The 27,799-nt window shown below is 42.7% G+C and overlaps 3 protein-coding genes across 7 annotated transcripts in view; 2 read left to right on the forward strand and 1 right to left on the reverse strand.

The window, feature by feature from the left end:
• Positions 1-11,220, forward strand: part of EFCAB14 (EF-hand calcium binding domain 14) — a 41,593-nt gene extending 30,373 nt beyond the window's left edge. For both annotated transcript variants that reach the window (XM_023221529.2, XM_023221530.2), the window contains 3 exons: positions 1,930-2,041; positions 3,102-3,227; positions 7,773-11,220. In XM_023221529.2, coding sequence (XP_023077297.1) covers positions 1,930-2,041; positions 3,102-3,227; positions 7,773-7,948 — 414 coding nt within the window. In that variant the 3' untranslated portion in view covers positions 7,949-11,220. The remainder of the gene's footprint in view (positions 1-1,929; positions 2,042-3,101; positions 3,228-7,772) is intronic.
• A 1,530-nt stretch (positions 11,221-12,750) lies between these two features.
• On the reverse strand, positions 12,751-14,487 carry TEX38 (testis expressed 38). 3 transcript variants are annotated; one of them, XM_023221533.1, is made up of 2 exons: positions 14,350-14,487; positions 12,751-13,459 (listed from the first exon to the last, which is right to left on the reverse strand). In XM_023221533.1, exons 1-2 carry the CDS (start codon positions 14,384-14,386, stop codon positions 12,876-12,878), a joined length of 621 nt encoding a protein of 206 aa, XP_023077301.1. In that variant the 5' UTR covers positions 14,387-14,487; the 3' UTR covers positions 12,751-12,875. The 3 variants fall into 3 exon arrangements, with proteins under 3 accessions (XP_023077301.1, XP_023077303.1, XP_023077302.1); XM_023221535.2 differs by having other exon boundaries at positions 12,751-13,308; positions 14,350-14,467; XM_023221534.2 differs by having other exon boundaries at positions 12,751-13,380; positions 14,350-14,467.
• Positions 14,488-17,775: 3,288 nt separating this feature from the next.
• Positions 17,776-27,799, forward strand: part of ATPAF1 (ATP synthase mitochondrial F1 complex assembly factor 1) — a 32,946-nt gene continuing 22,922 nt past the window's right edge. The window contains exons 1-4 of one of the 2 annotated variants that reach the window (XM_023221532.1): positions 17,776-18,256; positions 20,919-21,027; positions 26,928-26,978; positions 27,487-27,549. In XM_023221532.1, coding sequence (XP_023077300.1) covers positions 17,928-18,256; positions 20,919-21,027; positions 26,928-26,978; positions 27,487-27,549 — 552 coding nt within the window. In that variant the 5' untranslated portion in view covers positions 17,776-17,927. The remainder of the gene's footprint in view (positions 18,257-20,918; positions 21,028-26,927; positions 26,979-27,486; positions 27,550-27,799) is intronic. The other variant, XM_023221531.3, reaches the window with a different exon arrangement.

The raw sequence follows: 27,799 nt of genomic DNA on the forward strand, positions 1-27,799 counted from the left end.
AACACATAATTGAACAGGTCATGAATCATGAGTATGATAAGTAAACACATAATTGAACAGGTCATGAATCGTGAGTATGATAAGTATTATAAAGGACAAATACAGGATATGATAAGATCAAGAAGGCTTCCCTAAGGAAATGACTTTTATGCTAAGACAGTAAGTTATCTGTACTAATGACGGGGGACAGAGGCAGAGATCATCTGAAAATGGTGTCTCATCTAAAAATTATTTCCTATTTTTATATTGCAATCTCATTTTATTCATAGTCCATTTAAACCTCAGCCAGTTCCCTTCACCTTGTACCTTCCCCTTTTTTGTTCTTCCCAGACAGATATACTGTCAAGACAAGCAATCTATGATATGCTTTGATATTCCAGGAAAGAAAGTGTGATTACAGTATTCTCTGATTACAGAGTTAAACTATGGGCTAAGATAAAGGAAAAGCCAGGAAGATTATGACCAAGTGACTAAATTACCATCTCAGATGCATATTATGTTTGAGAAGTTGGGAAGATCTGAGGTTCAGAGGAAATGAACTGGAACCACAGTACAGGCAGCTTTTGATGTAATGCTTTCCATCTTTAATTTTACTTCCTTAATAGTTTTATATTATCTAGATAAAGTCACAATATATTAAGGTTTTATTGCATCATAAGCTAAGCTTTTGTTGAGTTTTCTAACTGCTTCTACAAATTTTTTTTAAACCTCACCTAGAGAAGACAGAAAACCTTAAGAGCCAGATATAAATGTTGAGCACAAAAAACTAACAGGTAGTTACTATTAGAAAATAGTAGCAATTTCAGCCACAGTTCACATTTTAACAATAAATGTCAGAACACACTAGTACACACATGTACATAAATTTCATCTTGGCTTTGCTTTCAGGCCCTTTTTGTTTTTAACTGTCATCTCAGTGTATCAGTTCCTTTGTCCTACCGTATCCAAACATCCTAACCAGATACAATTTCTCCTTACCATTAATTATTCAAGCATTTAGTACCTAGTTTTCACTACATATGTTCATATTTTAGCTCCCTAAATAAACTGAGTGAACTACTGTACAGTAACTATTAGAGTAGAAATAAGATAGGGGCACGATAAGTAAATACATAATAATTATACAAGATAAGTAAATCATAATAATTAATTAAAAATGTGTAATGAGTTGGTGTTCTAATTAAACATAGGCTCAGGACCTTTCACACTTGTCTAAGCAGTTAGAAACAAGCCTTATAGAAACCAGATGTCTCTCTTTTTATAATTAAATGTATTTGTTTATGCCACTCTTAATACTCCTGGGAATGAGGCAGGGTATGGGGGAAAAAACTGTAAAAGATATGAGCAAGCAAGACTTTGAATTAGAAATATTACAGCTCCTTCTTTGTGTCCTAACAGTTTCTGCTACCAGTTGAATCGTCTCCAGGGGAGATCAGGGGAAAACTTGTGATTTGTTTTTGTTCAGTTGCTTCTTTTTGTAAGGTGTTAAGAGCATGAAATTCTGCCTGAAGTGGTCTAGTCACAAGGTGAAGCAAGATATTTCGGAAAGTTATTTAGTTAGTGTGAAATAGCTCCTAGAAAACAAGATCCTGCTCATTTAGGAAATGGGTGTTAGATAGGCACCTGAGCAAGGGTACATTTCCTTTACTGCTGACACATGCATTCCTTCCCCCATCAGCCAAATGTTCACAGTGAATCAGATCATCTATAGCATAATGTTCCCTTAATGGTCTCAAATCCAGCAAGATACTTATCAGCGCTGAGGACCAAAGACATCACCAGTATATGTTGATTCATTCTTTTATTGTCTTTATAGGGAACCTACTGAGGGTCAAGCACTACATGCTAAACAGGCTCTGGGAATACAGTGGACATTTAGATGAAGTCTTACTACCACCTTAAACCTTCTGTAATCTTTGTTTTGGGCAGAAAGAAGATAGTTCAAATTCTCAGGTATCCAAGCTAAGAGAGAAACTCCAGCTGATCAGTGCTCTTACAAACAAACCTGAGAGCAACAGGCCTCCAGAGACCGCCGATGAAGGTGAGAGTAGAGCCAGCTTCTTAATATTTCATGGAGGCTTGAGCAGCTTGCCTCCTACACGGGGAGTAGGGAAGGTGTTCCAGCAGTACTGATCGCACCGAGCGAGTGATGCCTGAACGCACCGAGATGAAGCTGATACACTTTGCTTTCATTTAGGAAAGGCCCATTTTGTACATGATTTGTACTCTAGTCTATTAAGGGAAGAATCGGTAATGTTTAGCTGGAAATAGAATTCTCCATGCTGTCTGCATCCAATTATAGGCAAAAATGTTACTGTCATAGCGTATATTAAACCAGCCCTGAAAGTTGTTTATGGGAGTCTTTTCCCTTCTGTAAGTGCATAACATGTATTTAAAAATAAATGTTCATCTTTCTGAAAATCGTTAACAAAAATAATGATGGGATCTTTGGGTTGAAAGGGTCTTTGGCTTTAGGTATGGACCTGTCTGATCAATATTAGCAGATACATTAGCCTCCACTGATTTAGACCCTGTGAGGGCATAATCAAGGCACCGGACTGTGTTGGCTTTGACCCTTTCTGCACACAAGTATTTTTCTGTTTTAGAAAAGCAGTATAACCTCTCTTGGATTCTCTTAGATAGGAGACAGAATTGTGGTGGAATGCCTTGTCCTAACATTGTGCTACATCATCTACGGTCGCAGTCTTAGCACTAGCTTAGTAGGTGGCACATACCCCTAGACTAGGTTTAAAGCACATCTCCTAGGATGTCAAGATCTTTGATATCCAGCCGCTATGTTCTTGTCACTTGACAGCTTAAGCTCTTACCATCTAAACGTGTAATGCCAGCTTGTACTGTAAGATCTTCTAATGGGACTGCTGCTGCAAACCTTAATGTAGTATAATACTGATTGGTCCTTCCTTGCCCACAAATGTCTCAATCCAAGCCTTTAACTTCACATAGTCACTATGCTACTTAATTCTCAAATGTTTCTCTAAATTAATTGTATATCCAATTTTTCTAAAAGGTGACCTTCGATACTTGTTTACTTTGGTGTTAGATTCAATAATACTAAATAAAACTATATGTATTTGTTACAGAGCAAGTAGAGAGTTTCACATCAAAGCCATCAGCATTGCCAAAATTTTCACAGTTTCTTGGAGATCCAGTTGAGAAAGCTGCCCAATTAAGACCTGTCTCTCTACCAGGAGTTTCTAGCATTGAAGGTAAATTTTTATACCATGGGGTAGTAATGGGAATGTTCCAAGTAATAACTTTTTAATGTTTATTTTCACTTGTCAAAAATATATATGATCTAACATTTATTGAGCAGATATCAAGTGCCAGATACTTGATAAGCATTATGTCATATAATCCTGATAACCACTCCATGAACATAAGTATTTATGTATTATACCTATGTTACTGATAGGGAAACTGCCTGAGTCCACACAGCAAATAATTGATTGAAACAGAACGCAAACCAAGACAGTCTGATGCCAAAGCTGGTACTTTCTTTTTTTTTTTTTAGACCCCCAGGCTGGAGTGCAGTGGCACAGTCTGGTCTCACTGCAACCTCCGCCTCCTAGGGTTAAGCAATTCTCATGCCTCAGCCTCCCAAGTAGCTGGGATGAAAGGTGTGCACCACTATGCCCGGCTACTTTTTTGTATTTTTAGTAAAGATAGGGTTTCACCATGTTGGCCAGGCTGGTCTTGAACTCCTGACCTCAAATGATCTGCCTGCCGCGGCCTACCAAAGTGCTGGGATTATAAGCATGAACCACGTCACCTGGCCAAAGCTTGCACTTTTAACCAGTGTACTATATTGTCTTTCTGTTATTGTTTTTTAGGGTCTTCATTCACTGAGTGCCTCATTAAACCTAGTGCTAAGCAATAAGAATACAGTGTAAGATATGGTCTCATTTTCTTTCTTCAAGAATATTACAGTCTAATGGAGAAGACATGAAAGCAAATACAATACCATGAGATTAGTAAAATAAAGTAAAAGTCGACCCTGTTTGTCAGGGCCCTCCAAAAATGAAGGGCCCTTTTACTGAAAATCAGCTAAATATTAGTAGAAAGGATGTGATTCACAGAAAAATGTGTTTGCATTGCTTCCAACAGTGCATGTTCTATCCCTTGACTGGATTAGGCTCCTCCTGTGTGCTCTTAAATTTTGTTTGCCCCTGTTTAGCATATGTCACTCTGTTATAATTTCCTGGGGAGATACAAAATATAACTTCCTATGGGACTATGTCTTGTTTACTCCCAGCCCCTAGCACAGTACCTGGTACTCCTGAATATTTGTTAAATAAATGAATGAGTTACCTACACATTGCAATTAAATGCTTAAAGCATAGAAGACTTAAATTTTTATATCACCATTTAAATGTGATTACTTTTCTTCCCTGTTCCTTTTTTTTTTTTTTTTTTTTTTTTTTTCTGTTTTTTGGGGAGGAGGGTAAGTGTTGTGTTTAATGGGAACGCAAGCTTCCTGCCACTTTCCATTGTTACATCAAGGTTTGATGAGAATGAATGGGGGAAAGCTATTAGGTCAGATTAAGGAATAGCAGTCTTAACATTCGTGCTTGAGTCCTCAGCATAGGCCTTAGATACTTTTGAATGACTACACTTTTGGAATGACCTGAGGCAGCAATCATATTTTTATTTGAATACTGCTGACCAAGTGCGTAGTGTGGCATGTTGTGTAAACTCATGCCACAAAAAAAGAAAAAAAAAAAGAAACAGGATTCTTCAGCTAGCCACTTGGTGTAAGACGTTGGGAACAAGTGTCCCACTGCTTTCCTGCGTTTCAGAGAGCTTTTGATATTTTATTAGCTGCATTGCTGCACCTATTGTAGCAGTGAGAGTAGGGCCTTATTCAGATGCTTGTTTGTAGGAGCTCCTTGATGGACTGGACCTTGCCCTGCAACTGTTTTCCCTCCCTTCAAGTTATTTTTACTCTTCCTGAATACCAAACAGCAAGAGGCCTATTGAACCTAGGTATGGTGTGGAATAAATGATGAAATTAAAGGAATTTGGGAAGATTTTTAAAGAAACATAAAGCTCATTGACCTTCTTTGGTATTAGAAATTAAATCTTCTATTTGATTATGGGTACACAAGTCCTTTTTAAATGTTATATATATACGGCCAGGTGCAGTGGCTCATGCCTGTAATCCCAGCATTTTGGGAGGCCAAGGCGGGCAGTTGGCTTGAGCTCAGGAGTTCGAGACCAGCCTGGGCAACACAATGAAATCCCATCTCTACAAAAAATATAAAAATTAGCCAGGCATGGTAGCGCACACCCTGTAATCCCAGCTACTAGGGAGAATAGCCTGAGCCTGGAAGTTTGAGGCTACAGTGAGCTGTGATCATGCCACTGCACTCCAGCCTGGGTGACAGAGGGAGGCCCTGTCTCAAAAATAAAAAATAGAAAAGTTATATATATAACTGACCTTCCTAAGTGTTTGTGATGAGGCCCTTGAGAAAATACCAGAAGAAACTATTGATAAACATTCTCTAACCATTTTGGCTCAATATTGCCGTTGAAATAAAAAAGAAGATACAGATCAACTGGTAATACTGCTCTTTTTCTTGTGTACTGGTTTTTTAAAAGTAGAGAGCATGCACTTTGGAGAGATATATAGTCCTCTGGTTCTTCTTTTTTATTGAAATACAATTCACATACCATAACATTCACCTTTTTAAAATGCATTTAATTCAGTGTTTTTTAGTATATTCACAAGGTTGTGCAACCATCACCACTATCTAATTCCAGAACATTTTCATCACCCTGCACAGAATCTCTGTACCCATTAAACAGTCACTCCCAGTCACCTCTCCCACCAATCTCCAGCAACCACTAGTCTCTTAACCACTATCTCTATGGATTTGCCTATTTGGGGTATTTCACATAAATGGAGTCATACAGCAAGTGGCCTTGTTTGTGCTTTTTCTTTCAATATGATTCTTTCACTTAGCATAATGTTTTTATGGTCTATTCATGTTGGAGCATGTGCCAGTACTTCATTCCTTTTTATGGCTGAATAATATTCCATTCTGTTGACCTAACACATTTTGGTCTGTTCATCCGTTGATGGACATTTCAATTGTTCTCACTTTTGGGCTATTAAGAATAATGCTGCCATGAACATTCATGTGGAAGTTTTTATGTAAACGTATGTTTTCATTTCCCTTGAGTATATATCTAGGAATGGAATTAATGGGTCATATGGTAGCCCTAACTTTTTGAGGAACTCCTATACTTTTCCACAGTGGCTGTACCATTTTACATTCCCAGCAGCACTTTATGAGGGTTCAATCCACTTTCTCCACATCCTCCCTAACACTTGTTAAGGCCTGTCTTTTTTTATTATAGCCATCCTAGTGGTTATTACATGGTATCTCATTATACTTTTGAGTCACTGGTTCTTGAGCTGCTTAATTTCTGGATCCAGAGATCCAGTGTCACATAGTGGAAAGAGCACTGGACTAGCTAATAAGAAATTTGTATTCTAGGCCAGGTGTGGTGGCCTAGCACTTTGGGAGGCTGAGGTGGGCAGATCATTTGAGGCCAGGAGTTTGAGACCTGGCCAACATGGTGAAAACCCACCTCTACTAAAAATAGAAAAATTAGCCAGGCATGGTGGTGCACACCTGTTATCCCAGCTACTAAGGAGGCTGAGGCAGGAGAATCGCTTGAACCCAGGATGCAGAGGTTGCAGTGAGCCAAGATCACACCACTACACTCCAGCCTGGGTGACAGAGCAAGATTCCACCTCAAAAAAAAAAAAAAAAAAAGTCAGACCTGGTCGTTCACACCTGTAATCCCAACACTCTGGCAGCCCGAGGTGGGTGTATCATCTGAGGTCAGGAATTCGAGACCAGCCTGGCCAACATGGTGAAACCCCATCTTTACTAAATATACAAAAATAATTAGCTGGGCGTGGTGGCGGGTGCCTGTAATCCCAGCTACTCAGGAGGCTGAAGCACAAGAATAGCTTGAACCTGGGAGGCAGAGGTTGCAGTGAGCCAGGATCGCGCCACTGCACTCCATCCTGGGCAACAGAGCGAGACTTTAGCTTCAAAAAAAAAACAAGAAATTTGTATTCTATTCCACTTAAGAGTTACATGACTGTAGGCAAGTTACTTTCCTCTTTGAGCTTTAGATTTCCTGTCAAAACCGAGAAAGCTATGAGTGTTTGGGATTGTTTTATGGGCTTCCAAGTCATTCCTCCAGTCTCCACTCAGCCATCCAACAAGAAATCTCATGATATGCCAAAGTCTGTTTTATGGGCTAGCTCCTATCACCTAACTCATTAGGCCTCTGCATTCCTTTTCACCCCTTCAACATAAGAATAACATCAGGAAAATCTAAAGGGAAGACACTGGATAGAGAGAAGATGAGACCGTTCATTCTTCTGCGATTATCTGTCACTGCTTCTACTTTGGCAGTGTCTCACTGTGTTGCCCAGGCTGGTCACAAATTCCTGGCCTCAAGCAATCCTCCTGCCTCAGCCTTCCAGAGTGTTGGGATTATAGGCGTAAGCCACTGCACCCAGCCTTTTTTTTTTTTTTTTTTTTTTTTAATATTCTTAAGGAATCAAAAATTAGTCTTTCTGGTTTAGTGAAATCCTAAACTTTACCATATGGAAACAAAATTTGCGGAGTAGCTTTTCTTTTAGTGTTTTAAATTCAGTTGAGACTACTTTTAACTAAATTTAGCTGTATGTTTAGACATATACATTTTTTGTAATTCATTTTTGACAGATCTTCAGGATTTATTCCACAAGACTGGCCAGGACGTGGATGGGAAGCTGACCTACCAGGAAATCTGGACCTCCCTAGGTTCTGCTATGCCAGAACCAGAGAGTTTGAGAGCATTTGATTCCGATGGAGATGGAAGATACTCATTCCTCGAGCTAAGGGTAGCTTTAGGTATCTAGCCTCATCAGGCATATTTTAGAAATGGACTGCCTAGTATCTACTTACCTAACAACAAAACAACCCTTACTTACCCATCAATCCTCTAGTCCTCCAAACTACTGTAGCAGATACTTTGCCACCTTTTAACTTGTTTGAAGAAGCTATATAAAAGTTATTTTTTTAAAGAAGAAGACCATTTTACTTATGATGTTCAGAAATCTATGATTTCCTAAAACCAGTAAGATCTTACATTTTAAAATTGCCAGAAAAAAAAATTAAAGCCCTCTTTTTTTCTCTTTCCTTTTTTTGAGGGGAGGAGACCTTATCTTTTAAAGCTGGGAAATGTATATAGAGAGAGAATAAGCCACCTTTTATATTTCACTTAAATTTGCCTTAAATTAGCTGCACTTTATAGAGACTCAGAAAATGTCTTTTCTTTAAAAGATAGGCCTTTTCTGTGTGTAAATACTTAAATGAAAGAAAGCGTTGTGCATATTGTGTGGAAAGTAGGAAGAATGGTTTTGAACAGGATGTTAACAGATGACTTATTAAAAATTGCTGATCTGGTGTGGGTGGCAGCTAAAACTGCATCCATGTCTCCGTAAGGCATCTCTCAAAGGCCCAGGCGCTCACAGGGTGTTTGTCCTGGTAGCTGGAGGAACCGATTTCAGGGAGTAGACACTGGAGACAGTACTGACTCCAGGCATGGCTCATGAAAGTAGGATTCTGGTTCTTTGTTCCTATTCCCTCAGCTAAACCCAACCTGGGAATCAGAGAGGTCTTGGGGATTTTTCTCATTTTTAGTACTATTTCAGGGTTTATGAGCATAAAAAGTTATCCACTGGGGAGCTCCATTTTCCCCGCTGAGTGAGCTGGATTGCCTTCCCCCACCCACCCACTTAAGTCTGTCTTAAAGCCGTAGCTGGCTCCCACCACCAGTACAATCTCCATTCTGAATGGCAGGGCTAAATTCCCCCAGCCACTATCTCACACTGACCACCCAGAGCTTTAGAAGAGAGCTGTGCTTCTAATTTTGACCCAGAAAACCATACCCCTTGAGATTTTACCTAGAGGCTAATCAAGAGCCTGATATGTTTCTCTGGGGGGTGACTAAAGCCAAAATTGTGAGATGAAACATGTGAAATAATATTCCGTTTCCTTACAATTATCAGCTCAGAAGTAGCTAGAGGCTTTCTATCCAAAGGATGCCAAAGTATAGCAGGGCAGGCCTGGAGCTGGGGCCTTCACATGGTGGTAGCAAGTTGTTCAAATCTAATACAAGCAAGTACAATACTTCCTATTAATGCTTCTGTGGACCTGGCATGAAAGATCCCTAGATTGTAAGAAATAATACCTCCATGTCTCCTGTATGTTGAGTCTAGAATTGCTGTGTTGTTCTTAGAAGCAGTCTTTGGGCAACAACTTGAAAGGAAAAAAAACTACAAAAACTTAACATTGCTACAGGCCAAGTCAGGGAGAAAGTAGAGACGCTTTCATGCCACAGACTTCTTTAGTGGAGGTCATTTCCTTTTTAACTTTGTTCAGGTTGCCCTTCAGCCATGGATACAGTCTGGTACCCTTAAACATTTAAGGGCTGTTTTTTTCTTTACATGATGTTCAGCCTGGTGTATTAAAATTTAGTTAAAGCAAAATGAAGTCTTTTCCCACGAATGTGTCCCCTTATCTCATTATAGCTTATGCTCAGTTTCACTTTCTTGGAAAGGTTAAAACAAATTAGCCTGGCACTTTAGGTAACTTGAAAATAACTCTCACCCTTCTGGCTGCCTTCCATCCACTCTCACCCTCCACCTTTTTTTAATATATATACACCCTTACAGATTTTCTAACAACCAAATAAAAATCTAGCAATAAATTGAATTATACTGCTATATTTGTATATACTGTACCATAAATAGTATGTCTGTACCTGGAAGGTATTTTTTTGAAAACTGATTTATATGAAATATACTTGAGGGTAATGTAGCTTGTCCTTTTTAGCTTCAGATTCTTATTCATAGGCAGATACTTTGAAGACACCTTAACTCTTTGTTGTGCGCACTTTTTTCTTGCATCAGATAGCTATACGTGGAGAAATCCATTTTGTTTTTTGGTTTATTTTCTGTTCTTCCTACCTTGTGCTTGTCTGACTAGTATCATCCCTGAGCCAGTATATAGTACCATCCTCTCCCCCTACCAAGTTTGGCAGAGGTGTTTATGCTGCATTCTCAGATCTATGAATATTTTTGTCATCCTGCCTGAGAAAGTACCATATCATCCAGGCAAAAGTAGGGTACCTTGAACTCCTTTCTTCTGAGTTGAGCAGACTCACTGGCTTAAGCGTCCCATAAGCCTATTATTTAGTGTGAATTGGGGACTTTTATTTGTATGTTGTCTTAACTTACTGAGCCTGTGACTTGTATTCAGCTGTAGTCAAGCCTCACCAGCCATATCTCATCTCTGAGAGGAAGATTGGATAGTGAATTTGGTTTGGGTTTTGATTTTAAATCCTTTTACCTTTTCAGTCTGGCAGCTCCTACTGCTGCTTTCCTAAGTTACTCAAAGCACTGCTTCTTGGTCCTTGTTTTCTTTTGCCTTGTACTATCTCGTATAATGTTTACTAAAAGAGCCTCCCCATAAATCAGAGAGGCAAAAAGGTAGCATAGAAAAAGAAGAACCAAAAGAAGAGAATACCTGACTTCGAGATGACTGTGGTGTCATCTAAAAGGCAGAGAGGTGCCTGACCCTCAGGAATATGTGTGATGCAACAGAGCTGAAGAGTGTGTTCCCGTCACCTACTGCTGGCCATTGTCCCTTCTGTTGGAGATTCCTTTCTTTATGGTTGCTGTTCATAACCCCTTCAACACCCCCCCTTGCTGGTCCTGCCGGTCACAGTTGAGGATTTTGGCTGTGATGGGCTCATACTTATAATGGCCTGTTGAGTTGTTTTTAGTGACAGGTTTTGTTTGCTGCACACCTCATTGGCTTGCTTACCAGCACCAGCTAGATGTGGTCCCTCTTTCATATCCAAACCAGAACACATTTGGGTATTCCTGAGACTTTATAGAGCGTGTATTGTTTGTTATACGAACCTAACCTACCTTGTTGTTTTCTCATATTAAGAAATTTAAATCTACTTTGTTTTAGTGGAGCTATTTTGGTAACATATAAGCAATTTTGGTTCTGTTTAGGGAGAATTCAGGGTTTCCATGACTTGATTTGAGCTTTGCATATTTCATATAAGTAACACAGCCATTTTAATTTAGCTAAATAAAAAAATTTCTTTTTCTCTCAATGTGTCTGACTAAAGCCTCTCTCACTCCCCTGCGATTTCTAAGGGAAAAAAAAAAAATCTGCTTTGATTTATATTTTTATGGACGCCTCACGCCTTTTGAAAGCAAGGAGAAACACATGGTGGGCCCAAAGTAATTACGAATCTGCCTTAAGGACTGCGATATGTGGCCTGAAGAAGCAAAGGCTGCAGGGTTCAGGCGTTATGCATCCAGAGGATGGGAGGGGCAAGGTGAGGCAGGAGTGAGCCCTGCCCCTGTGTCTACCCAAGATGTTCCACTTAGGCCTGTTTTATATTTTGAGAATCAACATAAAAGCGTGTTTGCCATAAATGTTCCACCACCTTAAAAAAAAAAAAAAAAAAAAAAGCTTAAAATCTGTTGCTAAAGAGGGGTCATACAGGAGCTAAAGCTTTTTCACACACACAAAAAAAATTAATTAACTCTACATGTTTGTTTGCTAGATTCTGGATACCTCCTCCCCTTCCCCGCACACAGAATCTGGTGATCTTCCCCCTTAGTCATTATGTAAATGACTATACATAAAGCTTTTATTACTTACAAATATAATGAGAGGATTTGTTCATTTCCAAAAGGAAAGGGAGAAACACATATCCTGTGATAGAGCTGGGCTTTCTTACCCAAAACTGGAGCCAAATGGCCAGTATTATCTTTGTCTCACCTTTTAGAACCGTTTCCAGAAGTACAAACATTATTAATATTCTCATGTGATGGATCTTAACTTTTGGGAGGGGGACATGGATTCTTGTAGGAAAGGTGAAAACTATGGATATATGTCTACTTATAATGTCAGGCAGTTCATTGACACCCTACGTACAATCCAAAGCATTCACCAAGCGTTTTCTAACATGACGTATCATTAGGGAAGGGGCACTATGGTGTATGGTGGGAAGATCAGTACCTTTGATGATCAATAACTTTCATACCAGTAACTTTGATGAAAGCAGATGTAGATTTGAGAACTGGCTCTGCAACTAAGAAAGGTATGGTATATGGCCTTGGAACCTGTCTCTTATTCATAAGAGGAGGATCGTGATATCCATTTGGCAGTGTTCTTGTGAATTGTTAGAAATAAGGTACAGAGGCAACCACGTAAGAGCTACATACATCATCGATAATAACAAAGAATGTATTTCATCCCATAGTGTAGTGTGGCTCACAGGGCTCGTGATGACTCGTTTTGCCTGTGCCATAGCCACTGTAAATCACCATAGCTCACATACCCTCAGCAGCTATCACTCTTGTGGCAACTGTGCTTCACATCCCACAGAACACCAGTGCCTTGGGGTACCCAGGCCAGGGCCTGGCACACATTTTTGTTTTAAATACTGAACAGAGGGATATTGAGTCCATCCACAAGTACTGGTTCAGTGCGTCTCCCCACAGCCGACCTCCAGTGCCAGTTCATATTGGTGAGACTCAGCAACCAACTTGGTTTGCAAAGCGACCCCATCAGACAGGAAGGACATTACCTTCCTAACAGCAAATGAGACACGAGGGAGCCTTGGACTTTTTTTTTTTTTTTCATAGCATGACATCCAGGTGGGTCCTGACCGCTGTCAATACCGCCTTCCTGAGGTTAGTTCCATTTCCTACTCTGCACCTGATTCCTGCAGGTCCCACCCTCAGTGAGAGGAGGCTACAATTCTGAAGCAAAAGGCTTGGCATTGAAGCTGTGGTCTTCATGGGCCAGATTCGGGAGGGAATGGAAGAGAACATTCCTTTCAGGACAGGTGGCTGAAGGATAGGAGACAGAGTGGTTCAGCAGCGGGGGTAGGTTGCACAAGGGTGGGGCAAAGGGCACCTCCTGAAAGATGGGAAGTGGAAATGGGGAGCTGGCCTGTGGATGCTGTGGAGCCCCCTGCAGTGCAGGTTGCAGGGGAGCGGGGGCTTCTGCCTTGGGGTTACTGACTTGGTCAGCATAGCTCCTGCCTTCGGGGATGTCCATCTCCCACAGAACATCTGGATTCTGGACCTCAGTCTCAGTCTTGGTGACAGCAGGGGGAGGGCCCGTGTTGATGGCTGCATTCATGCCGTAGCGCCGTCGCTTGTTAATCCAGTACAACAGTGGGCTGTAGGTGAACGTGGCAGCTCTCATCACCTCCACCCACTGCTGGGCACGCTCTTCCCGCCTCAAGTTCTTCCTCCAGTGCAGAAAGATAATGCACCCTCCAGTTATCACAGAACACAGCCCCAGGAATCCAAAGTACAATGAGACCCACACTAAGGCAACAAGAAAGAAAAAGAGGCATGCTGGCTGATTGCTGTAGCTTGGGGCCTGAACTGTTTCTCATTCTTCTTTCACTTAACCCATTCATCAATCACTCCATCCACTTAACTACTATCACCATTCCTTCCCTCCCTCGTTGACTTGCCTCATCATTCTCTTATTCAGTCAAAGCTAGATTTCCAGGGAGCTTAAGCACCACCTTTAACTCTTAACAGATCAGAAAAGCTATGTCTAGAGACGCTATGTGCTGCCCAGGCTTAGTCAAGCCTCTGATTTCTAACCCAGGACCCATCCAATCCATCAGACTGAGAAGTTTCACTATGGGCAAGTCCATCAAGAAGTAAAAGTTCACCAGCACTTTGTAAGGCCCAGGCGGGCAGATCACCTGAGGTCAGGAGTTCGAGTCCAGCCTGGCCAACATGGTGAAACCCCATCTCTACTAAAAATTTTAAAAATAGCTAGGTGTGGTGGTGCATGCCTCCAGTCCCAGCTACTTGAGAGGCTGAAGCAGGGGAATAACTTGAATCCAGGAGGTGGAGGTTGCAGTGAGCCTAGATTGCGCCACTGCACTCCAGCCTGGGCAACAGAGCAAAACTTCATCTCAAAAAGAAAAAAAAAAAAGTGAAAGTTCATCAGTTGACAGAGCCACCAATGTCCCATCCCACTCCATTCAACTGTGATGGTCCTGGGCTATTGATAATATCTTCTCTGGTTGATCAGAGCATGGTCTTTGCCTTAAAAGAATCCTTAGTTTTCTAGAGTAGACTATCTCCTAACTGCTTAGCTCTCTTCCATGCAGCCAGGCACTGTCCGATCCATGCAAAGTGTTTGTCCCCAAGTCCTAAGGCACAGGTCCAGTGACAGTGACTGGAGGAGCACTTACTCCCAGGGAAGCGCAGGTCCTCCTGTTGGGAATCCATACGGTTGAGCTTTGGTACCTGGCCGATGGCTCTGGGGAGAGGGAACTCACCCACCCATCTGCCCAGCCAGTCAGCCCATCTGCCCAGCCAATCAGAGTCTCCAGAATGTCCAGGGCCTTTGTTCTCTAAAGGAGAGGTCACTGGGTTCTGAGCATTGGGCATTCTAGGGGCAGTGCTTGTGAAGTGGTCCTGGGTTAATGGAAGGAGGGGACTTCATCCAGTGGCATTTTTTGGGTGGAGTGTCTCTTCTACTTCTGTCAGAGACTGGTTCACCTATTGAATTGTCTGCCCCTACCCCTTATGGTGAACCCACAGAGCAGACCCCAGGAAAGGGCCATCATCCCTCAGGGATTTACCGATGTTGCTGATCTTTAGGGAACAGTTGATGGGATACCTGTCCCCAGTGAGGAATGTAACAAGGAACACACAGCATTGGGCAGCCCTGTTCTCAAAAAGTATCTAACCAAGTTGCAGGAAAAAACTTGCTCAAGGGAACCAAGTGGTCAATACCTCCTTCTTTGGCTCCAACAATCTATCTTTTATTTAGTTACCTTCCTTCAAGTGCTGACAAGTGTTTCCCAGGCACCAGGCCCTGTGACGCTCCCCACCATCTGGCCTGCATCTCCTGCTAGCCTTACTTCCCTCCTCATCCTTCACACACCTTTCCCTTCTGCCTAGTCCATACTCCTGAACAGACCCTGCTCATTCACATCTCTGGAGGTGTGCTCATGCTGCTCCTTCACCCAGGAGTGCCTCTGCCCACTTTCCCACCACTGAACACCTACTCATCCTTCAGGACTCAGCTCAGCTCCCCTACTCTGTGACAAACTGCCCAGAATCATATCATCTCCCATTTGAAGGAACTTTGAGAGTTATCTATTTCATCTCACACCATCTGGTCCTACCATCAGGACCATGCTTGACTCCTGAGGGTAGATTTTTCCCTACACAGCAACTAATCCCCCTGGACTCAGTACTCACTTGAGTCAGGAACTTGCTCACCATCTCCTGAGGCAGCTTGATGCATTTATGGGCAGCTCAGTTAGAAAGCCCTTCCCTAATTAAGCTTAAGTCAGCCTTCCCAGTAGGTTGCACCACTGCTTGTAGCTCAGCTTCTTGGCACCATTTTAATGACTCCCCTCTTTATAGTCCTCCAGTGTGTGACTTAGGGAACTATTTAGCACAGAATTCTCTCCAGGGTCCACTTACCCTTGCTCTTCTCCTATATCACTGGCCCCTACTTTCCATTCTCCTTTGCTGGTTTCCCCCTTTTCCCCTGATCACTAAATGTAGGCATGTCTAGGGCTCAGTTCTTAGTGCTCTATCTACATTCATTCCATCAGTTATCTCACCCAGACCCCGGCTTTAAATATCACTATACACTGACAGTATACAACTGTATCTCTCCAGCCTGGAATGCTCCTCAGAACTTTTAGACTCATACCCAAATACCTGGTTAACATCCCTCCTTGCCAGTCTGTTAAATTATCCCAAACCAGTATGTCCAAAACCAAACTCTGATTATCCATCCTCCAAAGTCTACTCTACCTACAGCCTTCCTCCTCTTCATAAGTAGCATCTCTGTCCTTCGAGTTGTTCAGGCCAAAAACCTGCAAGTCATCCTTGACTCCTTTCATTCTGTCACACCCACACTGACTCCACCAGCAAGATCTGTAGGCTTTTATTTCAAAATATAACCAAAATCTGGCCACTTTTTTCTCTCTGTCACTTTAGTCCAAGTACCACCATCTCTCACTTAGATTACTGTTCTCCCTGTAGGGTGACCAACATCCTGGTTTGCCCAAGACTGGGGTGGTTCTCAGGACGTGGGGCTTTCAATGCTAGAGCCAAGAAAGTCCCAGGCAAACTAGGACAAATTAGTCACCCTTGGGAGAGTTTCCATCCTTGCCTCCACATACCCTGAATTCCACCAGCAGCCAGCATGATCCTTTTAAAAAGGATCATGTTGCTCTGCTGCTTAAAACGTATAGCAACTTCCAATCTCATTACATTTAAAATCAAAGTCCTTAACCAAGGCATGAGCAATCTAACCAACGCTCCCTATACCTTCTTGGTCTCATTTCTACCGCTGTGCCCTCACTTGTTCAGACTCAATAACCTCCTCATCAGGGCCTTTGCACTTGCTGTTCCTCCTACCTGGAAGGCTCCTCCCCCAGCATTCCCACATTAGCTTCAGGTCTCTGCTCAAGTGTCCCCTTATCTCTCTCTCTCTTAGCCTGCTGTTTTTCAGCACAGCATTTAGCATCACCTAACATTATATATTTATTTATTGTCTGTTTCACTCCTCCAGAATGTAAGCTCAATGAATTAATATAAACAAGGATCTAAGAACTTCAGATAATGATAACTGCTATAAAGAGAATGAAACAGAGCAATGGGATAAAGACTATAAAGAGATGGGGGGTTTGTCATTTAGGTCCCTCGAAGGTGCTTACATGTGAACTGAGCCCTTAGATGATGAGGAGGCAGCCACATGCAAATCCACAGAGAAAACAGCAAGTGTGAGGAGTGTGAGCCAGGTATGGGCTGGCATACTTGAAGGACTTACTCATCTTCCATTACACTGTTCTTCGCACAGGGCAGGGCTCAGGGCTGATCTCCACGAGCATAGGTTGGATTGAGCAGAGTTGAAGGCTCTGCCCTTGTCCGGGGAAGGGTTTCAATCAGACAAAACCCAGACAAGAAGGACCTGATGATGAGTACTGTCCCAGAGAGCCCTCCAGGACTGGCCCTGTTCTGTGAGCAGGTGGGACACAGAGATGTTGATGTCACTATCCCTGACCCCAGGACCTCGCACCTGGTTCATACAGTAAGGAATATTGTGGCATTTGGGTTGAGAGAATGGAAAGAGAGAGGATTCCAGGGGTCAAAAAGGGCCTGAATAAGGACTCTTCAAGGAGTAATCCTGGTGTTTCTTTGGGAGAGAGTAGGTCAGTGTGGCTGGAGTTCAAGGAGGATGTCAGGAAGCAGAGGAAAAGGAGGCTTGGGAGGCAGCTGTCATCTTGAAAAGAGCTCAGCTCTCGGGTAGAACTTGAACAAGTCACATAATTACTCTCGGCCTCAGTTTCCTGATTTGTTAGATGAAGATAATACCTGCCACACAGAGTATGAAGCCGATCAGTGTCCTGTACATAGCAACCTCAGTAAAGAGAAGCTTGCTGCTGTGATTATAGTTGATGAAGGACCTTCGATGCTGAAGGACGGACTATTACAGAGAGTCCCTGGCACTACAGCGAGTGCCAGGGACAAGTACCGCGAGGACCTGGAGGTCCGCTGGCTTTAGAGAGCGGACTTGGCGCGCAGAGGCTGCTGGTCCCAGAAGGAGGAAGGGCGTTGAATTTGGGCAGCCTCCCTGGAGGAGGCGGGCCGTGGCTTACACAGGGCGGCGAGAGCGCGCAGTGCCGGGGCCAGAGCGGCGCGCCCCCTCCTCCCCGCCCCGCCTAGCCGCTCTCCCGCGCCCGGAACGTTGGGCGCGCGGAACCTCGGTGCCGGAGCGCGGGCGCGGCGCACTCGGAGCGGGATGGAGCGGGCGCGCGGGCCGCTGGCCGAGGCCGACGCGCCTGAGGAGGAGGAGGCGGGGGCGGCCATGGCTGCTGTGGTGGCGGCTGCAGGTGGCGCGGGACCGGCGGTCCTGCAGGTGGCCGGTCTCTACCGGGGCCTGTGCGCGGTGCGCAGCCGCGCCCTGGGCCTGGGGCTTGTGTCTCCCGCGCAACTGCGCGTGTTCCCAGTGCGCCGCGGCTCGGGCCGGCCCGAGCGGGGCGCCGACGGCAGCAGGGTCGGGGCAGAGGCCGAGCTCCAGGCCAACCCTTTCTACGACCGCTACCGCGACAAGATCCAGCAGCTGCGCAGGTGCGGGCCCCGGCTGGCTGGAGGCGGGCAGGAGGCGGGAGGAGGGGCGGCCCGGGCTGCTGGGCCTTAGGACAGCCCTGTGAGGTGGGCACTAGTACTGTCCCCACTCTTCAGATGATGTAGCCAGGCTCCACGAGGCTAGGTCACTTGCCCAAGATCATACAGCTAGTTGGTGTCGGAGCTGGGAGTCTCTGCAAAGCCCTGGCTCGTTCCACGTTTGTCTGTGCTTTGGTTCTCCAAACGCTAAGGTAGACTCTTACGACAGCCCTGAGGCAGGCAGCTCAGACACCTGTCCTCATTATAGAAATGGGAAAACGCCTTCTAAAGAAGGGACTTGACTTGCTCAAGGTCACATATTAAGACAGTTGAGGCCTGGCTCAGAGCCAGCTGAGGCCCTTGTCTGCAAGGAAAGGCGATTGGGGATGGGAGGAGGGCATCAAAGACTAGTAGTGTCACAGTCGGATCACCCATTGAACCCTCTTAAGATAAGGGGACTGAGGATCAGCTAGAGTAGGAGACTTGCCAAAGGTCACACAGCTGTTTGGGATTTGTCTGACTCTGAGTCCAGGGTCCCTAACACCACCCCTTAGCTTCCAGAGGGAAGGCTCGGGAGCTTAGAGGGGCTTGAGGTGCATGTGAGGGGCTATAGGAGAGTCTGAAGAGTTCAAGTGGGAAGAGCTAAAGGAGAACAGAGGTGAAAATTAAAGGGGCTCGGGAGAGAATTTAGCAGGGTAAGAAGGTAGTTGTGTTATGAAAGGAAACCAAAGAGTACGGTAAATTCTTTGAGTTCTGTCTCATCTCTACTTCTACTGCCTTAATTTACTCCATCATCGTCACTTGGGCTATTGCCATTATCCTCTAGTGTTCCCTACTTCCATTCCTGGACCCCTTTACCCCAGTTCCTCTCACTGCTACTATAGTGATCTTTCTTGCCATTTGAAACAGTTATGCAGTAAATGAATGAGTATTCTTGCTCTCCTTCCAGCAGCATTGAGATAGTCTCAAGTATTTGTCATCTTAAAAACCTTTCCTTGATGTACATTCCCCTCCAGGCTTCTCTCGTTGATCTGTGTTTGATCTCTTTTACACACAAGCATCTCTGAAGAGTTGTCTACTCATACTTTGAATACTTTATCAGCATCCATTCATTCTTACCCACTCATGAACAAATGAATAACTGGTTTTGCCATCCTTCACTACTGGATCATTCCCATCAACATTTATACATACTGTTATCCCCCCACTGACCTCTAAATAACATTCAAACTCCTTAATGTTCCGCACAAGTTCATCGCACCCTAGTCCCTGCCAGTCTCTCTCTAGCTTTATCTATTAGCAAACTTCCTTTGAAAAAAAATGGAGAGGAGGGGATGTTCCAGGTAAGGGGAGCAGCAACATAAACAAAGGTACAGAGGCATGAAACCACCTTAACATTTGGGGATGTTTGAGCAAATTTTCGTCATAATACCTGTTGCACTTTCATCTGTTTACTTTTATGCCTGTCTCTCCCACTAGATAGTGAGCCCCTTGAGGTAGGGAGTCTGACTCATTTATTTCTATATCCTCAGATCCCAGCAAGAGCTTCACTGCCCAGGCTGTCCCTTGCCCTCTCTACCCCTTCACTATGGCAGGCCCTGTGGCCACTAGCAGGGTTGACCCTGGTCCTGGTACAGCCCCCATGGCTGCTTGCACCTCTGGCCAGGCAGGTGCCATGCCCTACTAAGCAGAAACCCCTGGTGTGGCTCTTTATTCAGGAGGAGCTGGCCCACTACAGAGAGAAGAAAAACAGCCCATCTACATGACAGTGAAGGCAGTGGTGGTTTATGTAACCTCCAGAAAGGAATTTTATGGAAGAAGGGGCCACCTATAATGCCTTGACCAGGAAAGTCCACCAGAGGGATAGCCAAGATGTCCCTGGGTCCTACATACCTCACCTATGAAACTCTGGGTCTCATGGCCAAAGAGCTGGAATCCCTGGATGATATCTTCACCACAGTGTACAAAACCAAATATCCCATGGTTAGCTACACAGCCTGAAGAATTCTTAATAGGGACAGCACCCCAGCCTGGACTTCAAACCTGTAGACCAACTCCATTTTGACATAAAGAATGTGTTCTGATGTTTCACCTCCAAGAGCAGCAGCTTTGGAGGGTGGGTCAGGGAGACACTAAGATGCCAAATCTTCTGCAAACTAGGCTGCCTAAAGCCTCTAAATCACTAGGATCTGAATAAAACAGATGTTTAACCTAGTTGGGGGGACATATTTTCAAGAACTGGATGTATTCAAGTAAAAGCTTGACACCTAGTAAGGAGGCTATAGGATTCTTGCCTGAAGAGGTGATCCAGCAAGATGACCTCAAAATTCTAAGTACCCTAAATGTAAGTACCTGAGGGACTAAGCCCTGTGTAAACCTAGGGAACAGCCTGCAAAAGAAAAATGTTACACAGGCCCCTCGAGGATTAACAACAGTTGAATAACAGGATTTCTTTTTCCGGTTTCTTTATTTCTAGGCCTGTGCCCAGTTCTTACTAACTGAAGGCAAATTTTTCAACCTCTCTGAATGGCAGTGTCCTTTCTCTGTAGAGGTGGAAAGTGATGCTTTATTATTTGAGAATCCAAAAAGGCCCAGTTGGTTTACCCTTTGGTTTACCTCTGATCAGGTCTGACCCAGCTGCTTTTGAGTCCCGTCTGGAGAAACGCAGTGAATTTCGGAAGCAGCCAGTGGGGCGTTCCAGGCAAGGTGATTTTATCAAATGTGTGGAACAGAAGGTAAGACCTGCCCCCATTGGTGGTGTTTGCTTACCAGCACTCCTTTAACCTCCTTACCCTGGCCCTTATCCTTAAAGTTGGTTTATTGATGGGTCAGCTGGGTGAACTAAACATAGTCTCTCCCAACTCCGTTTCCATCCATAAATGTTTATCCTGCTCTTTCTAGGCAAAGTACTGTGGTCGTGGTGGAGATATAGAAGTATAAGAGGGGTACTTCCTGCTCCCAAGAGGAGCAGTCTAGTGGTCAAGGCAAGGCACACTTGACAGCGGGCTAGAGGTATCAGAGAAAATTTCCCATGGGAGATGGAACTTGACCTAGGCTAGGAACGTTGTGAGAGATTTAAATTAAGTAGAGAGGAGGGAATGGTACTTTGATGTAGAGCAGGGGTCATCAAATTTTTTCTGTAAAGGACTAGATGTTAAATATTTTAGGCATTGTGGGCCATATGGTCTTCTTTGTGACTTCTCAGCTCTACCATTATAGTGCAAAAGCAGGCCTAGACCGTACGTAAATGAATGGGTATGGTTCTGTTCCAGTAAAACTTAATTTACAAAAATATTTGGCAGACTAGATTTAGTTTCCTGACAACCAGCCACCCCTGCCAACCCACCCCCATCCATTCCCATGTTGAGGAATTAGCTTAAACAGAGGAAGAGCTTTGAAAGTAAAAGGGGTTTCAGGAGACAGCATGGTACTGTACCCAATTAAAATGGAGAGGGAAGTGTTAAGGCTAAAGAAATAAGTTAGGCATTAAACTCTTTGGGCTTCAGGAGTACAGGCAGGTTAATTTAGCTGCTAAGAGGGTGAGCTCTGGGGCCAGATGCCAAGGACTGAATCCTAACCCTTCCAGTTACTAGCTGGGTGACTCTTCAGCAAATCGTTACTTCTCCATGCCTCAGTTTGCTTATCTGTAAAACAGGAATAATAACAGTACCTACTTCACAGAGTTGTGCTGAAGAGATAATACCATTTAAAACTCTTTAGCCCCATCCCTGGCATAATAAGTACTTAATATATATTAGCCATTATTATCCTTAAATAGGAATCAAAGCTGAGGAAAAGTATGTTGAAAACTGTGTCTGGGAAGATTATTCTAATGCAGTGTTTTTCAAACTTTTTGACCATGACCCACAGTAAAAAATATATTTTACATTGCAATTCAGTACACATGTATGTATATGATTGTAACTGAAAAAAAAAATTTACAAAATAATGCTTACTTTTACAACATGCAGTCCATTCTTCTTAATTTTTATTCTTTTTCATCTTTTGAAAAACTCTGATCACAATCCACTAAATGTATTTCACAACCTATTATTTGAAAAATTCTAACCTAGGGTGGTGCACAGAACAAACTGGTGTAGGAGAGGCCAGGGCCAGGGAAAATATGGAGTAATCCAGGTGTGGGATGTAGAAGCCTGAATTAAGGTAGTTACAGTAGAAAACTGGGATTCTACATTGTGTTTTAAAGTCAAATTAGAGGTGTTTATTTTACTTGGAAAATACTTTCTTTGCCTAAATTTTAAGTGAATCTACTCAGTCTTAGTAACTAGTTTAGTTAATTAGAACAGGATTAATAGTAGATGGGTTGCCAGGCACGGTGACTCACACCTATAATCCCAGCACTTTGGGAGGTCGAGGTGGGCAGATCACTTAAGGTCAGGAGTTCGAGACCAGCCTGGCCAACAGGGTGAAACCCTGTCTGTACTAAAAATAGAAATACATAACTTAGCTGGATGTGGTAGCGGATGCCTGTAATCCCATCTACTTGGGAGGCTGAGGCAGGAGAATCACTTGAACCTGGGAGGCGGAGGTTACAGTGAGCTGAGGGCACAATGAGCTGAGGTCATGCCACTGCATTCCAGCCTGGGCAAAAAAAAAAAATAGTAGATGGGTTAATTATAACAAGGTTGGGGAGCAAATTCAACTCCTATGACAAATAGTTTACAACTTTATATGAACAAACAATTCTTTCTACAAATATTTTAAGAATTGTCATTTCCTATAATAAACATTTACAGTAGCAAGGTTACCAGTCAATAGCTCTTGGAAATATTACTATATTATGAACTTCAAATATTAGATAGGAATGTTCTTTGCCCCTTTTTGGTAAACAGACTTAGAAATTTAGCTTTATGAGGCCAGGTGCAGTGGCTCACGCCTGTAATCCCAGCACTTTGGGAGGCCAAGGTGGGCAGATCACGAGGTCAGGAGATTGAGACCATCCTGGCTAACATGGTGAAACCCCGTCTCTACTAAAAATACAAAAAATTAGCCAGGCATGGTGGCGGGTGCCTGTAGTCCCAGCTACTGGGGAGGCTGAGGCAGGAGAATGGCGTGAACCCGGGAGGCGGAGCTTGCAGTGAGCTGAGATCGCGCCACTGCACTCCAGCCTGGGCGACAGAGCAAGACTCCGTCTTAAAATTAAAAAAATTTTTAAAAATTGGCTTTATGATAAAATGCAGAATATGTAAAGATTTAATTTAAATTATGTCAGCTCTTAGGTAAATATTCACTTGCTATCTTCTTTATCTAGCTAGATAGAGGAATACTAATAGCTAACACATATTCTCCATTCCCACAGTCTTGTCTTTACTACTTTGAGTCATTGGTTCCCAACCACATGGGACTCAACATCCCCCTTTGATAATACATTTTTTAAAAATTCTCCCTTTTCCACCCTGAAATAAAACAATAGATATGTAAAAATTTAAATATAACCTACCTGTATGTATAACCTCAGGTGGGAAAATCAATATAATGCCCTAACCATAATATAAAGGAAAGCATTTTTTAACAAAATACATATTTTAGCATGTAAATATTAGGGCACGACTACACTGTGAGACCTAATGTAGTCATGAGGTGCTTCCACCTATTTGTGAAATAACCATGAACATGTAAGCAGCAAATACTGACTGGCAAATGGGTATTATGTTAATAATTATAAAAACTCTAAAACCACCGGGCATGTTGGCTCATGTGTGTAATCCTAGCACTTTGGGAGGCTGAGGCAGCAGATCACTTGAGGGCAGGAGTTCGAGACCAGCCTGGGCAACATGGTGAAACCCCATCCCTACTAAAATGCAAAAGAAAAATTAGCCGGGCATGGTAGCTGTAATCCGAGCTACTCAGGAGGCTGAGGTAGGAGAATTACTTGAACCCAGGAGGCGGAGGTTGCAGTGAGCGGAGATTGCGCTACTGCACTCCAACCTGGGCGACAGAGCGAGACTTCGTCTTCAAAAAAAAAAATTCCAGGCTGGGCGCCGTGGCTCACGCCTGTAATCCCAGCACTTTGGGAGGTCGAGGCAGGTGGATCACAAAGTCAGGAGATCGAGACCATCCCAGCTAACACTGTGAAACCCCATCTCTACTAAAAAAATGCAAAAACTTAGCCAGGCGTGGTGGTGGGCACCTGTAGTCCCAGCTACTCAGGAGGCTGAGGCAGGAGAATGGCATGAACCCGGGAGGCAGAGCTTGCAGTGAGCTGAGATCGCACCACTGCACTCCAGCCCGGGTGACAAAGTGAGACTCCGACTCAAAAAAAAAAAAAAAGAAAACCTCCAAAACCACGAGCAGTGTTATCAGTGACCTGTGATTCCACAATCACAATGTAGAATCTTTCAAGTTATATAGTAGTTGCATTTCTGGAAATTTTAGTATTTATTAAAGCTGTATTTTAAAAAAAAAAAGGTTCTAGGCCCAAGTAATTATAAATATTGAAATATTATAGGTATTTTCACCTGCAAGAATGTCTGGCTAGACATTGAAAAGTTGTACAGGATGAGGGAAAGTTTTTTATTATGTAGGACTCATCTCATTTGGCACCCCTCCCATAATGCAGATATCAATATCCAGTAAACTTCTATGATAACCATAAAATTATCCGCACAGATTTCCAAAGCATCCATAGTAGGGAAGTAAAGCACCCATTTAAAGTTCGTATTAAATGTTTCTGATTTTTGGCATGTAGCTTCAACTGCTTTAATTATTTCATCAATTCTAAAGCTCACTCTTATTTTTCTCATTTTAACATCACTAAAATTGTCTTATAATTGATGTGACAGGAAAGTATTGTACTATTTAATTGGCATCATTTTCTGATGCATAAAATAATGGTGCATCTTAAGATATGATGTCTTAGATTTGATAAAATGCAATACGCTTATACTTAGGGCTTAAATTTTTTATTTCTGTAAGTGAAAATGGATACAAATAATGGATTGGAGAGAGATTGTATAAAAACCAATACCTGAAGCTTCATGATTGAAAGGTGAAAGCAGCTGTGCAAGTGGAGGTTTTGTTTTGTTTTTGTTTTGTTTTCATGGTACACCTGAGAATGAGTGGTATGGAAATGAAATTCTCGTCGGGTGCGGTGGCTCACGCCTATAGTTCCAACACTTTGGGAGGCCGAAGCGGGCAGATCACTTGAGGCCAGTAGTCAAGACCAGCCTGGCCAACATGGTGAAACCCCATCTCTACTGAAAATACAAAAAATTAGCCAGGCATGGTGGCACATGCCTGTAGACCCAGCTACTTGGGAGGCTGAGGTGGGAGAATCACTTGAACCTGGGAGGCAGAGGTTGTAGTGAGCTGACATTGAGCCACTGCACTCCAACCTAAGCAACAGAGCAAGACCCTGTCTCAAAAAAAAAAAAAAAGACAGAAAATGAAATTAACTCCTTTTTAGATGGCTTACACATGAAGGAACAGTTACACCTGGATGTTGTCAGTGTATAGGTGTATGGCCAAAAAGCTAAAGTGTGTTCAACAGGCTTTTCTCTGATCTGTGGGTACAGGTTCTGTGACTATCATTTATGAAAAGTGTGGGTTAATTAAAGCACAGAGTGACTAAAGGCAAGGTTTTATGCAGAAAGTGTTTTTCAGCCTCAGAATCCCAGGTGTAGAATATACTTCTGAGAAGCACAGCCTTGAGTGGAAGACTCAGAACAACCTATCCCTACTATCAGAAACAACTCAAAACAGGATTTACTGGCTATGACCTTTATGAGAGATAATGGCTAAGAGACAAAATAATCACTTTCAGTTGTTTTTGGCCTTTTTTGAAGGGAGTCTAATTTGATGGAGGAAACATTAAGATTGAACACTCAAAAAGACTCTAGTCTGCTGAGGATGCCTACCATCCAAGTGTTGTCAGAGATAAGCAGTATCCTTGGGTAACACATCTTTCCATTTCTTACCACTTCTATAGTTCAGTGTGGAATAGGTCAGGACAGAGCACAGTAATCCCAAGCAGGCTTAATCCTGGGAAGAAATCCCTCATATCCACAGTGGCAGGTGGAGAATGGACTGTCAATACTAGTAGATGATAGTTTACTGACAGAGAAATCTTATCTCTGAATATCAGAATCTTAGAGGAAAGTTGTTGTCTTATTAACAATAATTTTTATTTTTATTTCTTTTTATTTATTTTATTTTATTTTATGAGACAGAGTCTCACTCTGTTGCCTGGGCTAGAGTGCAGTGGCGTGATCTCAGCTCCCTGCATCCTCCGCCTCCCCTGTTCAAGCAGTTCTCCTGCCTCAGCCTCCCAAGTAGCTGGGATTACAAGCACCCGCCACTATGCCCAGCTTATTTTTTGTATTTTTAGTTGAGGCGGGGTTTCATCATGTTGGCCCGGCTGGTCTCAAACTCCTGACTTTTTGATTCTCCCGCCTCGGCCTCCCAAAGTGCTGTGATTACAGGCGTGAGCCACTGCGCCCAGCCAACAATAATTTTTAAAGTAGTGTTAAATTTTTAGAACAATTATTATAAAAAGTGGCAAGAAGTGAGTTCTCACATGCAAAATTATTTAATGAGATTGGGTAACTCACCTAGTTTAGTGACCTTTGTTCTTATGAGTAAAGTGTAGATTAATATCTTGTCTTATATATTTCAGACAGATGCCTTGGGGAAACAGTCTGTGAACAGAGGATTCACTAAGGACAAGGTAGGTTTCTAATTAAACAGAGGAAAAAAAGCTTGAAGTCATATGGTACACCTAGAACAAGAGGCTGCAAATTTGAACATAAGTACTGTGGTTCAATTATTTTGTGTAAGGTGATTTTCCATCTGTAAAAGTGAGAAATATTTCTATGAACTTTTGTGTCCTTGACCATGACCCCTAGCATAGCAGTTTAATTAAAAATAACAACCAAACTTTCTCCTCTTACCAGCTGCAAAGTGCTGCAGGACTCATTGGTAAGGGTGAAGCATTTGGGAAGTACATGGCAACCTAATAGAAACTCTTCAGGAACAGAACTATGAAAACCTGTCTAGGCTTGGGGGCCCAATTTCTCCGAGCATGTGGGTTTTCTTATACTTGTTTTCTACTTTTGGAAATCTGTTTCACTGTCTTGATGTGTTTGCCACAGGCTTAGAGATAAGAGTTAAGCTGTTTTGTTTTGTTTTGTTTTGTTTTAATTATGTGTTAATTGGTTTTTATTTTCTCTTTGAAGACTCTCAGTTCAATCTTTAACATTGAGATGGTAAAAGAAAAGACTGCAGAAGAAATAAAGCAGGTAATGAATGAAAATGGGCTGGCATGCTCTATGAAAATGTGAATTCTGTGAACCAAATCTGAGAATACATCTTCTGACACCTCTTTCTAGCCATAATGAAAGGTAATAATAAAAGGCAAAAGTGATGAATTACTTGAAGAACAATGTCGTAAGAAAACTTGTCTTCTTTGTGACTCTTATATGTCTAATCAACTTGTATTTCTACTTTCTTTTTTTTTTTTTTTTTTTTTTTTTTTTTTTTTTTTTTTTT

The sequence above is a fragment of the Piliocolobus tephrosceles genome, chromosome 1, assembly GCF_002776525.5.
Source record: "Piliocolobus tephrosceles isolate RC106 chromosome 1, ASM277652v3, whole genome shotgun sequence".
Lineage (NCBI taxonomy): Eukaryota > Metazoa > Chordata > Mammalia > Primates > Cercopithecidae > Piliocolobus > Piliocolobus tephrosceles.